The sequence below is a fragment of the Rattus rattus genome, chromosome 9, assembly GCF_011064425.1.
Source record: "Rattus rattus isolate New Zealand chromosome 9, Rrattus_CSIRO_v1, whole genome shotgun sequence".
Classification (NCBI taxonomy): Eukaryota; Metazoa; Chordata; class Mammalia; order Rodentia; family Muridae; genus Rattus; species Rattus rattus.
This window is the reverse complement of record NC_046162.1, coordinates 87,695,534-87,710,559: the sequence shown is the minus strand read 5'-3', so window position 1 is coordinate 87,710,559 and position 15,026 is coordinate 87,695,534. Positions and strand designations below refer to the sequence as shown.

The 15,026-nt window shown below is 47.0% G+C and overlaps 1 protein-coding gene across 6 annotated transcripts in view; it reads right to left on the bottom strand.

The window, feature by feature from the left end:
• Positions 1-84: 84 nt before the first annotated feature.
• Positions 85-15,026, bottom strand: part of Rffl (ring finger and FYVE like domain containing E3 ubiquitin protein ligase) — a 64,310-nt gene continuing 49,368 nt past the window's right edge. For 3 of the 6 annotated variants that reach the window (XM_032913846.1, XM_032913847.1, XM_032913841.1), the window contains exons 3-7: positions 10,002-10,412; positions 7,451-7,534; positions 6,434-6,644; positions 4,853-4,876; positions 85-2,475 (exon numbers count right to left, since the gene is read on the bottom strand). In XM_032913846.1, coding sequence (XP_032769737.1) covers positions 2,294-2,475; positions 4,853-4,876; positions 6,434-6,644; positions 7,451-7,534; positions 10,002-10,412 — 912 coding nt within the window. In that variant the 3' untranslated portion in view covers positions 85-2,293. The remainder of the gene's footprint in view (positions 2,476-4,852; positions 4,877-6,433; positions 6,645-7,450; positions 7,535-10,001; positions 10,413-15,026) is intronic. The other 3 variants (XM_032913842.1, XM_032913843.1, XM_032913845.1) reach the window with 3 other exon arrangements.

The window sequence follows — 15,026 nt, the reverse complement described above, 5'->3', positions numbered from 1 at the left end:
AGAGCATGGGCCTAATGTCTGCCCACGTTTACAAGTGTTTTGGGAACCTCTGGTATCATCCCCCCACACCAGATGGAACAGGCATCTGTATTTAAACTTTATTACAAAATTATAAAGCAGAGCTCTGTAACAAAAAATACACATTTGGGTATGCTTAACACCCAGGTGAGAGAATCAATGTAAGCCACTTGGAGCTATACATTTATATCCAAGAGATCTCAAATGTGTACAACATAGACTATTAATTCCTTTACGGCTTGTTAGTTTAGAACCGGCTATTCCAACCTATGAACCAGTCGGCGTCTTTGAAAACTAAGTCTCAACTAAAATCTTGGCGCAATCAGCAAAGTCCACAGAATAATTGGAAGGATTAGGTGTTTCCACATTAATTAAGACCAAGGATCCGTGAAGAACAGAAAAGGGGGCTCAGGTATTTTAAAAAAAAAAAAAAAAAATCAGGTTTTCTACCTGAGATATTAACTGGAATGGGTTCCAACTTCCATTTGGTTTAACAATAAAAAGGTTATTTGACATATTTTGTTTTTTTTTTTTTCCCTCCCAAATGAAAACACCAAAGGTAGAGATTTAAAGGTAAATTCTCCAAAATAAATGACATGGGTTCTGGTTGTTACTTGGGTTGCTAATCACAGCCATCAGTGTATTTTCTGTTCCTGTGTAGGAGGTAGGGAGGTAAGGCCTCAGAAAAGCAGTCATAAGGGAGAACCGGCTTTAAAGTTACTGTTAGGTCTTAACTGAGTTGCAAGATCAGACCTGTTTCACAGTGGAGTCCAGGAGCAGCAAAATCGGTGGGCCGTACTAAACTGGAGACATTGTAAACTACAGTACTCACTGTTTAGGGAGGGAAGGCAAGGTAGTCTTTGTGGAGGGATCTGAATCCCTGACACCCACAAAAGCTTTGACCCAAAATCTGGTCATCTGGACTTAGAATGCAGAGGTAAGTGGGCCTGGCATCTCTGACAACAGCTTCATCGAACTACTTGATCCTCTGAAGGAATTCAGTATTGAAGCCTAAGCATTTATGTCTAAGAGCCTCCTCAGGTGCCCCACCACTTTCCAGAGTCATGAGTGGTTGGCTCTTCCAGTCTCATGTCACTCATGTCACAGTGAAAGGTAGTGTTAGCCAGGCTGAGGGCTCATCCCACACAGCTCATGTTTTGTGCTGTTGAGCTGTTCTAGCAAACATTACTCAAACCCTTCAGCTGTGTCTGTGGTGTAAAGACCCCAGGAGGGCTGGAATCATGATTTAAAAGACTCTTTCATCCTGGCCTGCCCAAGCAGCTGAGAAGAGAATGCAATTAAGACTTCAGCAGCCATACACATAGTCCAACCTCATTCAGCGCCTTCCAGTGCCTCAAAACACTGTCCTGTGTCTGCTCTCCAGGAACTCCACGAACAGCCAGGCTAGAGGAGAGCAGAGCTCTTTGCCAAGGTTCCTATACCTTCAGTAAGCAAGTTTTAAACCCAAGGAAGAGAATATTATTAAAGTGGTTTTTTAAAAAGAGTTTTAGCCTGCTGGAAAATAAAGACCAGAAACCAAAGATAAAGCCTCAATTTACCTTTCCTCATAATCCAAAGTTATGGATGACACAAAGTCAAATCCAAAGAGAAGCAGATCCCTCTCTTAAGGACTTCCCAGCAGTCAGCTCAGAGACTGGTCCTTTCCAACCCCAACACTAAACAGAAGTGACTCAACCTAGAATTTTTTTCTATATCACTTAAGACTTAATTTCTCACTAGGGGTCAGTTTACTGATCCAAATTCTGACCTGAGGAATACTATTGGTCTGATTAACATATTTTTTTGGTCCATAGAAACAGGAGTTTTAGGCAAATGAGACTTAAAAGATATGTTAACACACGAAAAGCCAGAGAGACCATAAATTTAAATCCAAATGTGCTGGGGGTGGGGTGGGGAAAGATACCATTTCCAGCAGGACTTCTGATTGACAAAACAGGAGGAGTGGTATACAGATGTATGAAAAATTTGTCTTAGGGCGAAGGAAGACTGGTCCACGTTGCGGAAAGACCTCTTCATTGATTACCGTCACCACCCAATGATCACAGAAGCAGGCATTCACCCGCGTGATCTGAACCGGTTACCACTGGTTTTGGGCTCTGCCACCTAAAACAGGCATGCTAGGCACCTCCTTTTGTCCTAGTCTTAGAACACTGCCAGTTTCTCACGATAGACTGCCCTTGTGCATAGGACCAACCCCGAGCCCAGACATCTTGGGCTATGTCCTGTAAGGCACTGAAGAAGCCAATGCTAGCCCTCAGGACCGGAAGACATGCACTGCTCGGATCACATACTGCCGGCAGATGGGACACTCGTTCATGCGTTTGCCACACTTGGTACAGGTCACCATGTGGCCACACTCCAGCAGAACACAGTCAATGGGTGAGTCCATGCAAATCTTACACAGGTTCTCCTCCAGGCCAGAAGGCACTGCTCCCCCTGGAAAAACAAGGCAGAAAAGACCAATAGATTATGTCTCCAGAGGGGCTAAGAAAAACCCCAAACCCACACTTCCCCTCAAATACAGCTCCAATCAAAAAAAAACCTCAGTAACCAAACCACACCCCCAGCTGCTTGAGCACCCACTCCTGCTAACAGAAAGGTTTGTGTTCTGTACCAAAACATCTCAGGACCAGGAGGCTGTAATTCAGTGAGTTAACAATGCTTAGGCACCACACCCCTTGAGGCAGAATACGCAGAAAAGATAACACTGGCTCAGAAAAGTCGGCATAGAAACTGGACTGTTAGAAATGGTTCATTAAGAATCCTGAGACTTATCTATAAACATAGACCTGATTTAATAAAGCTGAGATTCACGGGAGACCCCATGTGCTATCCAACGATCTACCTACCTCTAAGCTTCTGAAAAGACTTCCTGATAGAAGGACAAGGCAGATACACTGCTCCCTTTTCTGTGCTACAACCATTGAATTTTATTCATACCCCTGACTGCTTATCATCCTGCATGATAATTCACTTATCTCCCACAGTAGACTAAGAGCTTCTAATTCAACTTACTCAGACGGTAATCATAAGCTTAGCATTTGCTTTATGCTTTGAGGTCAGATACTTATCTTTGAATTCCCAAAACATGAGTCACATGGTAGGTATTCTTTAAACATCTGATAATGAACATTCTGCCCAGGGAATGAGAACCGCTCACATTGACTAACTGCCTACCATGTGTCAGGCAGGGTCCTAAGAGCCAAAGTTAAGTGGCTTGCCCAAGGACACAGGGCTGCTGAGATAGTCCACATTCAAAACAGAGAGGCTCATGACATAGTGGCCTTTGGGATAAGAGCTCCAAGAGCAGAGACTAGTAAGAACTGCCCAGTACGTGGCATTCTCAATAAATACTAACTTTAGGCTTTCCTAGTGGTGGACACAACAACTATCCAACTTCACCTAAGGAAAGACTTCATAGTCAAAAACCCACCGATCTCCTGTGTGTCAAACCAGCCTAAACTAAGCAGCCATAAAACAAAACTGTTCTCGGGTTGGGGATTTAGTGGTAGAGCACTTGCCTAGGAAGCGCAAGGCCCTGGGTTCGGTCCCCAGCTCCGAAAAGAAGAACCAAAAAAAAAAAAAAAAAAAAAAAAAAACTGTTCTCATACTGGACACTGCTCCCAACTGGACTTGGCAACTCTCCAAAGGAATTCCCCATTTCTCTGTTGCTTTTAAGTTTTCAGTCCTTTTTTCTGTTCTAGACTAGTCTAAAAAGTGAAGTCATTGAACGCATAAGTCCTCTGTATATGTTTGTTTACTACTAGTTTGGTGGTTCTGGAAATTTATCATGTAGCTACTCAAATATAAATATGAAACACACATCAAGTCAAAGAATACTTCCCACTGCAGGTGGTTCACTGTGAGAGCCCAACCTATCTAAAGCCTCCAGTGGCTTTAATACAGAGGTTAGAAGGATACACGCATATCTAAGACAAGGTGAGTCATCTACAGAATCTCACTCATTCATTACTTCACTGAGGAGAAACAAACATGATGTCAGCACTCTCCAAGGAACGGGGAGAAGGAAGGATGGTAACACGTAGATTAATCTCATCATGGTATTGGTGGGGTGGGGTAACCCAGATGATTACAGGGACTTATGTAGTAAGCTCAACTCTGCCCATTCGTGACCATTTTACTTAGGATAAATTCTTCTGAAAAGTTTTAAAGTGCTCTACAGGATGGAACACTACTGAGAATATTCTCTTTTGGGAAATTTACAATCACACTCCTCAAGGTTTTCAAGAAGGTACAATATATGTGAAAGTGTCCCACGAACAACCAAGCTCTACAGTGTGTTCTGAGGGAAACTGTTAACACACTAGTGGGAGTTAAGGTAGGCAGGTAGATATGCAATTTGAGCTCAGAGGGCATCCACGAAAGACCTCTTTTGTCCCATTCAAAAAGGACTCTCAGGTCACCACCCTTGTGCTTTTTTGGTTTGGTTGGCAAACACCTGAGGCCAGCTTGGTCTATATAGTAAGTTGAAGACAGACAGACCCTGTCTTCAAAAAACAAAAACATAAAAAAAGTAAACGATCTCTCTGAATGTGTAAGACTCTCTCCAGACAGATTGCTTGGAGAAATGGAGCATGATGCTTTGCACCCAGGGAGTCGGCCCTAATTCAGCCAAGCCCCTAGGCTGCTCTGAACTTCCTTCATAGGGGTGGGGCAAGGGTAACGCCTGACTCTACTTTTCTACAGCCTCTCTGGGATTCTTACGACTGTGAATAGCCATCATCAGAGTTGATGTTAGAAGGACAACACAGCTAGGAGCCTCAGCCTACCCTTGGCAGAAACAATTACATACCGTTTTGGTCTTCATTACCAGACACTGAAAAGGAAAGGAAATGATGTGTGAGTAGGAGTCTGGTGGCACAAGGGTCATCTCCCACCGCCCTGTCATCACTAACTCCAGTGGGCTCTGTGCTGAGAACAGGACCTGACCAGAGTCCGGACAGATGCTTGCCTTCCTCCCTGTGTGCAGAGAAGTCATATGGAGGAGCCCTTGCTGCTCCATCTGCTTTGTTCTGAGGAAAGCAGCTCCACTGGTCTACAGTGACTACTGCGTCAGCTGAGAGGACACTGCACATACACAATAGCCTTCAATACTGCCTCTGAAGCCATTAATGAGGTAAAAAAGAATGTAGAATTTGACTATTTCTATGAGCCAAGGATTCTGGGCAAAGCTCCCACAGGGAGTCATGTTATTGCCAGGTATGGTGTTACATGTCTATGATTCCAGCACAAGAGACAGAGGACGATCCATGAGCTCCAGGCCAGCCTGAACTATGTATCAAGACCATGTCTTCAAAAAAGTAGCAGCAGCAGCAGCAGCAGCAGCAGCAGCAGCAGCAGCAGCAGCAGCAGCAGCAGCAACACAGGACAGGGTAGTGCACACCTTCAATCCCAAGCATGTGAAAAGACACAGGCTGGTGGGTCCTCTATGAGTCTGAGGCCAGCCTGATCTCCGTAGTGAGTTTCTGGCCAACCAGAGAGAGTGAGACCAAGAATTTAAAAACTACTTCAACTTCTTTGGGACCCTTACGAAATTCTTAAGGTAATCCCAAAGGGAAAACAACAGACTCCTCGTCAGGCCCCGAATCTTTAACAGTGCAGTGAGACTTCCCCTAACTGGTCGATTTAAATTATTCAGGAAGGCCTGAAGCTTGGCTTTACCAGCCATTTATCATACAAGGAATCAAAAGCTTGAAGGAGGAAACCAGCTGGTGATGAGAAAGCAAGGTGAGAAGAGTTTCTGTGTTAAAAACAAAACAAAACCATAATTGAAAGCTTGCTTAGCACAGGGAACAAGACCCTGGGTGGTTGGTCCCCGACACCAGTAACCAAAACCCAAGTTACTGCTATTGTTCTTGGGATGCAGCTTCATGGTAAAGAGTGCTTGCCTAGCAAAACAGCCAGACAAGTTTCTCTTCTGCAGGATGTCTCTGCATTTAACAGAAAATCAGCTACAATGAATCAGTGTGAGGACAATGTGAGGCACCTGAAACAACCATGTAAAATGCTCTGGGAAGTAAACACAAAGGAAAGTCCAAGTGTACTAACTACATGCTTCCAGAATTTGCTTTCCAACCCAAAACTGATTGAAATTAAATAGTGTTGGTGGTAGGAATGTGGATGGAGTGGGTGTCATGTGGCAGAAAGACACTGGCCTTAGGAGCTCCTCAGTTTAAATCCTGGCTCTCCACTGAAACAGTGACCCAGAACAGCCAATGTACAAGACACTATTAGAGGACTGAACTGGGCATTCAATGCCTGTCCTCAGTCTTGGTGCTTGAGAAGTACAAAAGTGTAGGCTGGCTTCCCCTGAGGCTAACCACATGTGGGATGGCTGTGGAGAGGGCTCTCCGTTCACCCCAACACCCCTTACCCAGGTGCTGGAGTCCTTTCTGATCCTTGTATAGCCGAGTCACCCTCTCCATCAGCTCCCACTTCTCACAGCAGCCCTTATAGTTGACGAAGTTGCGAGCCAGGATCTCCTTCAGCTGCCGCACGGTCAGGCCTTCAATGTCCTCCAGGTGGGTCAGGTCAGACAGCGAGGCCCTCCGGCCTGGGACAAAGCTGTCCTCTGAGTCAACGGACTGCAATGGCAAAGATGCGATCAGGTGGTTCAGCTCTTGTGCCCTTCAAGCTCTCTTCAAGGACCCCAGAGCACTTATCAGAATGCATTTTGTTGACCAACCTCAAGGAACATGAAACAGAGGGTACCTGCTTGACTCAGCAAAATAGCCTGGTCTTCCCCTGCCCCACCATGTGTTTTGTGAGAACAGCCACACACTGGCATATCAGTACTATGCATAAAGGGCACACTAGTTAGTTGGCCAGAGGGCGCTGATCCTCAATGCTGCTGCCTCCACTAAATACCTGACAGTATTTTTCAAGTTGTTTACTATCCTGAACCTGTTACCCTTCCACAAAGGAGAGAGACAACTGTCATGCCACTCAGAGTTCCTGAGGAAACCCCACGTGTGGTACTGCCTCTTCTCAGTACTGGCGCCCTGGCAGGACTCCATACATGGGCTCACTGAAGCTCTGTACTGGTCCCTTGTATGGCTGAGGTCCGAGAGCCTCGTCATCCTCCCTCTCCAACAGGGGCTACTGCATGCACCCTAGACACACAGGACAAGAACAAGACTCTTACAGCATTACCCACAGTGTATCCTCTGGCAGCTCTGAGAGTCAAAGGACTGGGAACACAGGATGGGCCAGGAGGTCCACCAGCCTCTACTATAGACTCAGACTGACAGCAACACAGGCTAATCTGGGATGGTACTGCTGGACTCAAGGACTTCACGACTATCCTTACAGACTGACCCTGCCTGCTCCTGGGAACTCCCAAGACCAGGCAGAGAACAAAGGTGAGGTGCAGAGCGAGCAGAGGCCCCACCTGGGTCTCATCCTCAGGAGGTACTCTGGCTGTGCTCTCCAGGAAGATGGGCTCCTCGTGGTCCTGAGACACATGGCCAATGGCCTGTGGGAAGAGAAAGGTGCCATCACATCCACAGAGATATCCCAGTGACTTACAAACCATGGGCCTCTTTCAGTTCATACGAATGTCCAAAAATGTATTCTGTCTCCCTCCAGAAACAAGGCTCCCAAAGCAGGACCACAAATGCCTGCTTTCTAACAGCAAGTCTCACAGCCAGAGACAATGCACACAGATTTCAATGGATGGAAAGCTGCACCAAGGACAAGGATGTGCTAGTTCTGCCCAGCAGTAAGGGTGGCATCACCCACCACCCATCACCAGTTTGCGCTCAGTTTGACAGTTGAGGTGAAAGGTTTCAGTCTACCACATTATCTCTTAACTATGCCGTTTTCCCTCCCCATGGCCTCCACCCACTACTGCGGTTCTGCCTCTGGACCAGGGATCATTTTACATTCTAGAAATGTGTTCTAACCAGCAGGACATGGTATGGCATACTCCGAAGCTTCGTTGAGTGTGTTTAATAACCTCAGACTACAGGACACAAATGCCTCAGCTTGGGTTCCATTCTGTTCAGCACGCTACCCTCTCAAAAGGGCCCATCTTAATCGGACTGCTCAGAATTGTGACCTCCTAACTCTATTAACCACTTCTGCCATAAACCCCTGCCCTAGCTCCTCCTCTCTACTCTTAGCTGCCTCCAGGCAAAGGGCCTGTGTGAACCCAGCAGGAGATATGGCTGAGTTCACAGGCCTTTCCCTAGAACCTGGATGAACAGTGAAGAGACAACTTGGGGAACTCAAAAGTGACCTGACAGCTCCAGCCATTCGCCAAGAGGGCACACAATCACAATGGAAATAAAGAGCAGAGCTTGGAACCCTGAAGTGATGGAAGCCACACATACGGTGATGCAGCTGACAGTCTGCACCCACAACTCCTGCTTCCTCCGCCATCCTCCTAGCTTCGTGTAGATGTGGTACTCGCTGGCCAGTTGCATTCTGTCACCTTGCTATTACCTTGGGGTCTTGCCTGGCTTGTTCCTGAGTAGACAGCTTTTGAATGTCTTTTGTTTTCTAGTTTTCTAGAAAGAGCAACTGGAATCCACGTTGCAAACACTCTTATCTTTCCAGTCTGCTACTAGCTAAAGAAAAAACCTGCAACTCGCATCTACCTGACCTACGCAGCCTATCACACACACTTCCCTCCCTAGCAAATGCTGCTAGGACATCACAGCAGAAGGACAGAACCAGAACCCAGCAGGGCTAGAACTGTTAGCTTTGCATCCTAGATGCAGCTCTCTGTGACTTATGCAACATACGGCCTTGCCCAGGTTATTTAACTCCCCATGCCTGTTTTTCCTGTTTGCAAAGTTCAGGTATCATCAGAACAGAAGCTGACACTACAGGAGAGGGACCCAATAACACGGGGGGCAGCATGACCTGTTGGTACAGGAAAATTCTGGTTAGTGACAAAATGATGTTTATAATCCTACATTGAAGACTCTCCTGGAGGTGTGTTCATTCTCTCCTCCCTCTTCCTCTTCTGAGACAGAATCTCACGCAGTCCCAGGCTGGCTGTGAGCTCACTGTGTAGAAGAGGCTAGCCTCAAAATCCTGCCATGCCTCTATCTCCCAAGTGCCGAGATCAGGGTACACAACACCATACCTGACCTGCCTGAAGGTTCTTCATGAAAAAGTTCTTCCTCAGGTTCCTGTCCTTGCTCGCTACACTACACATCAGAGTGCCTCCCAAAACCAAGCAGAAGGAATGTATAGCAAGAGGCAAAACTTATCCAACAACTAAGCGAGAGCCAGAGCTCAGGAAAGCACTAAAGACCAGCTGTGGAGAAGAGACAGACTTCAGCCGACAGGGAGTTAAGTGAGTTTTGTAGTTAGATTCTGTTATCATGTTGGCCTTTAGCTGAATGAGTGACCAGTCCTGGCAAAGGAGGTGACTATAAACCAGAAGCACAGCCACCCACGTCCTGTTTGGGAAAGGAGACGCCAGTTCTCACAGCTCCGTGCTCCACAGACGTGCTATGGTAGCTGTCTCTGCAAACCAGCAAGTCCAGAGGGATTCTTCCATTGTTCTAGACTCAAAACGTGCTCCAGATGTGTGTGTGTGTGTGTGTGTGTGTGTGTGTGTGTGTGTGTGTGTGTGTGTGTATACGTGCATGCATGTAATCAGTAGATAGAGATCTAGGTCCTAATCTTCCTGTGCTCAAGCCTTGTGACTTCTGCAGATCTGTGTGACACCACCACTCCAGATAAACGCCAGAGCGAGTCTCATGCTTAGCCTCTCTCTGTCAGGGCTCCCTGAGGGTGGAGACCGTGCATGCTGCTATGGACTAGGCCTACCATCCCTGAAGCTAGAGCTAATGATCAGAAAGCATTACTTCTAGAATCAACAAGCAAAAAGGCTTTACCCCATCTAGACATTATACTTGACACCCCATTCCCACAATGCAGTGGGGGGGCAGACACAGCAGAAGAGGCTGCATGGTGGCTCCTACCTGCTGAGTTTCCTGATCCTGGGCTAACACAGAGGTGACTTGTGCAGGTGAAGAAGGGAGGCCAGGTGAGGTAGGAGGTACTGTGCTGCTCTGAGGCTGGGTCAAGAAGGCCTGCTGCTCAGGGAAGGCCTGGGGCAAGGCGGGAGCACGAGTCCTGTCCGCCTCAGAAATTACAGGCTGCTGGCCAAGCACCAGAAACACCAGTTCTTCTTTCTCCCGGCACATTTCAGTAGAGATGTCATGGAGGCTGAGATAGTCCCTCAGGTCCTTCACCTTCATCTTCATGAGCTCCTCTCGCTGAAAGGCCGTGGCTCGGAAGCGTAGGCAGAGAAGGCAGAGGCGTGGCCCATTCCCCTCTTGGCTCGAGCAAGTCATGCAGAAGTTTTTCTTACAGTCCAAGCAGGTCTGCTGCTTAGAGCAAGGGACAAGAGAGCATGTCAGCTTGAAGGAACAAGTCGGAAAACAATGGGGACCGCAAGGCCACCAGCAGCCAGCAGGATGCTCTCCTCTCCTGTTCCCAGGATCCAAGGTATGAGGCACACTGGCTTTTCAGATTAAAGGCCACTTGGAGGTGGCAGACCCTGTGTTGGCATCCAGCAACAGGAAACCTGACATTTATGTAACGTGTGTATACACAACACAATCATTTACATTATAATTTCATTTCAGGTTTATGTGACTTAATTCACACACACACACACACACACACACACGCTACATCAACAGCAACGCCATATTTGGAATACAAGGGCCCTCTCTGCCTTTTTATTCAAGTCTCCATCTCAAATGCCTCACACAGAGTCATCCTGGGTATGTTATGGGGGGCTCTCTGCTGCTCAGTTTACCTACTGTCAGAAGCAGGTGACAGCAGGGCTTCTCTCCCAAGGCCATTGTGCAGATAGACCAACAATGCATTGAGGCAATCCTGACACGAAGCAGGTCCTGAGAGAGGAGCTGGGATCTAGCTCCTACCTGTGCTCCTTCCCATCACACTGCTAAGGAAGCAAGCAGATGTACGAGGGTTATGAAGGCTAGTTTTGGCTGTTGCTGGATTTGGTTGTTTCAAGGACCTTTTGCAAGCTAGGCAAGTGACCTACCACTGAGCTACTTCCCCAGGGTTTTTGCCGTAGGCTCTCACTGTGCAGCTCAAGCTGAGGTGACAGGCATATGTCGCCACGCTCAGCTGGCAGCTATTGTTAACGCTGGTGTCAACAGAATCTAGTGTGATGATGTCATTTCATTATCAAAGCCCTTTACAAGGTATTAGTGTCCTTCCCCGTCTTACACAGAGAGAAACCAAGAATCAGGGGATAGAGAATTATATTCAAGGTCAGGTAGTAAAGGCAAAAGCTGTTTGCCTACTCCAGCAGGGTGCTAGGAAGTAGATGGTACACGAGGTCATTTCAAGATAAATATTTGGATAGGACAAGGGACTGGGATGCTAGCATTTCTCCTTTGTGAAAGCGTACAGTGTCTTAGTTTAGAGTCAAGTGTGACTACCCCACAAGCTGGCACTGCCTGGCGCGGCCACTCCCATGGTTACAGACAGCACACCAAGGTTGCTCCAGCTGCAGGCTGGGCAAGCACATTGACATCTGAGCTCTGCTGGAGCCAGCGGCAGTCTCCTAAGAGGTCATTCCTGATCACTCTGAGCACGTGCTCAAGAGGTTAGGAACTTTTCATTTCATGGTCGCTTAGCTGTTCCCCGTCTTTTCTCAATATGAAAAGCGGTTCGGCTACAAAAAGGACATCCGAGACAGTGTCAGAAGCAGGGGCTGAAGAGTCCACATAGTTAGGAGCATTCGCATTAGTGTTTGTCTATGTGCATCCACACATCCCAGACAAAGCATGAAAACTTGAGTGTTGCATGGGGACATACATCGGCACCCTCTCTACTCGGCTATGACCAGAAAGTTAAGTAAGCTATGCAGAGACCTAAAAGGACATGTGGCCACACCAACAAAGAACAGTTGTGACCAGCAGCCATGCAAGTAGAAAATGGAGTTCTGAGTATTCAGGATGCAGAATGCCTGGCTGAAAATGAGGTTGCAGTGTCATGAAACTGTGGTCTCCATGTGGAATGTTACCTAAGTCAATATAGCATGACAAGACCCAGCTTGGCACAACTACGAAGCTAGTGCTGCTCAATCAGCCAGATCCAAATATCTCTCTTCTTCAAATGTGTGTAGCTTCTGGATGCACGATCAGAAGGTAAGGATGACAACCCAGTTTCTGCTGCCCCGCCCACCAGGGACTCTGAAGCAAACCTGCCTCTGAAACAGCTCCAAAGGTGGAGGGAAGCGCTTGAGGCTAAAATCCTCGAGTGTGGTGACAGAGACTGGGGGTGGGAGTGGGGGAGGAAGGGCATCAACAAAGGAAGGGAGAATGAGCAAAGGAAAGGCCTGTGTGGATTCTAGCAAATGGGTCATGCCAGAGCAACAAGGGCCTGTCCTGAGACATCTTCATCAAGAGTAAGCTAGCGCCAGCCTTGGCCAGGCACCACCCCCTTGGCTTTTTTCCTTCTGCAGGCTGGCCTGAAACAAATTCCCTAGCAGTGCACAGGCCCATACTCCAAACCACTGAATATTAGAGATCCCTTATATATGTATGTATGTATGTACACACACACACACACACACACACACACACAGAGCGTAAGGCAGAGGAAGGCATCGTGTCCGTGCCCCCCGCCCCCCAAATCTCAGCTCTTCTGCTCTGAATCTGAATGCTGTGCCCAAGTTCCAACCAAGTACAGCCTCCTCTGCTGCCTCATGCTTGTCCAAGTGAAGACACCAGGCACCAGAACTCACTGCAACACTACAGCCGGGCATCACAGTACAGATGACAGGACAGCTAGCTTGTGTCAAAACTGCCCCTTCTCCCCAGGACTGGGAATCCAGGGAACCCAAGGGCACACCTTACCTGTATTCTCTCTATAAGCCTTTACTGTTATCTGTGGTTTTACAGCCAGGAGCATATAGAAAATAGTGACCAGGAAGGAAGGAAGGAAGGAAGGAAGGAAGGAAGGAAGGAAGGAAGGAAGGAAGGAAGGAAGGAAGGAAGAAAGGAGGAGGGAGGGAGGGAGGGAGGGAGGGAGGAGGAGGGAGGAGGGAGGAAGGAAGGAAGGAAGGAAGGAAACAATGGCAGGATTCATGTAATCAAGGCAATTGAACTATTGGCTGAGATGCTATCCTAAGAGTCTTTGGCTAAGAAATGCCAAACCCTCACGAAAGCCAATCTATTTAAGCATGAAATTACAAATAAAAAACACTGGCAGCAGAAACCATCCTTAACATTCACAAAATTCAGTGTGAATTGCACAAAATTAATTCATAATTTAGAGCAAGAAAATATTGTACCAAACAACATTTCTCATCATCCAAACTGGGATGTGAGACACATGGAGTGCTTCAGGCCACAGTGGCGTTTCTGTCTGTGTGTACCCTGCCTTGACCTCTCTGTCCTGCTGTAAGCTCTTAAGCAGGAGCGACCTCTCCTTCATCCCCACCCACCTAGCCCAGGCAATGTCTGACACCAGCTAGATTGTAGCACTTATTCCAGTGTGGGAGGAAAGCAATTTTAATTGTTCCCATGTTCCGGAGCACCTGGGCCCGTTACCTGTCATCCTCCGCTCAATATTCCAAATTCTTCTTATGGGTTGCTTGAAGTCTAGGACCTGGGTTTAAATCCTGGCTCTAGTACTTAAACCATGTGATAGTGAAGTATTGTTTATGGGAAAAAAGAATGATACACTGATGTCTCTTACTGGTTACCAGGAATTTGACATGTAAAACTTTCTTTTTAAATTTTAAACTTTAAATTTTGTCACTTGTAAAACAGGCTTTGGTAGCTTCTAAAGCCACTATGGAAACTGAGAAGGTTAAATGAAAGAAACAAATACAAATACCAAATACATATACATATATATATATATATATATATATATATACATACATATATATACACACACACACACACACACACACACACATACATACACACACACATATATATATCTGGGGCTGGAGAGATGGCTCAGAGATTGATCTTCTCGAAGTCCTGAGTTCAATTCCTAGCAACGGCATGGTAGCTTATAACCATTTATAATGAGACCTGGTGCCCTCTTCTGGCCTGCAGGCATACATAATAAATAAATTGGGGGGAAAAAATCTGCTGGGTGGTGGTAGCACACACTTTTAGTCACAGACAGAACTCAGGAGGCAGAAGCAGGTGGATCTCTGTGAGTTCAAGGCCAACCTGGTTTACAGAGCAAGTTCCAGGACAGCCAGGGCTATCCAGAGAAACTCTTTCTCAAAAAACAAAAACCTAAGCAAGGTATAGTGGTGTACCTCACATCTGTGATCCCAGCACTTGGGAGGCTGAGGTAGGGAGACTGCCTCAAGTCTGAGGTGAGCTAGATTATGATAGTGAGGTCAAGGCTGGCTTAGGTTACAAAGGTAAGAAGACCGAGTCCCATAAACAACAACAAAAGCCCAAAGTCTCAGTAAAATTGTAATTCTGAATTTTGTTGTTGTTGCTTGAAACAGGGTTTCACTGCGTAGCTCAGGGTGACCTCAAAATCACCACATCAGGTAAGGTTTACCACTGTAAAACCTTCAGTCTCACACACAGTAGAAAGCTTAAAGAGAATCACTTCCCCTTGGTTTCCCGTTGTCACCATTTCATCCTCGTATCCTACCAGCCACTCAGTGTTACAACCTCCTGTTCTGCAGGGCATGTGCCGCCTGAGGGCACTTGCAAAGGGACACCCACCCATACCCCACCTAAGCCCATTGCAGTTGGGGTGCCAGTGAGCGGGCTCCAGATTCTCTGCTAGGGTTTTCCTCTCTCTCAGGAAGCTTAGACAGGCTTAACGAGGGCAAGGTTAATCTGCGGCCAGGTTTGTATGTGACTGTCAAGAGCCAGCACCTGCCATGTTGCCAACATGGCACTGGGCACTTACGGCGTCACTCTATTCCCAGCACTAGAAAGGGTACCTCACAGACACAGTTCAGGGCTCTATGC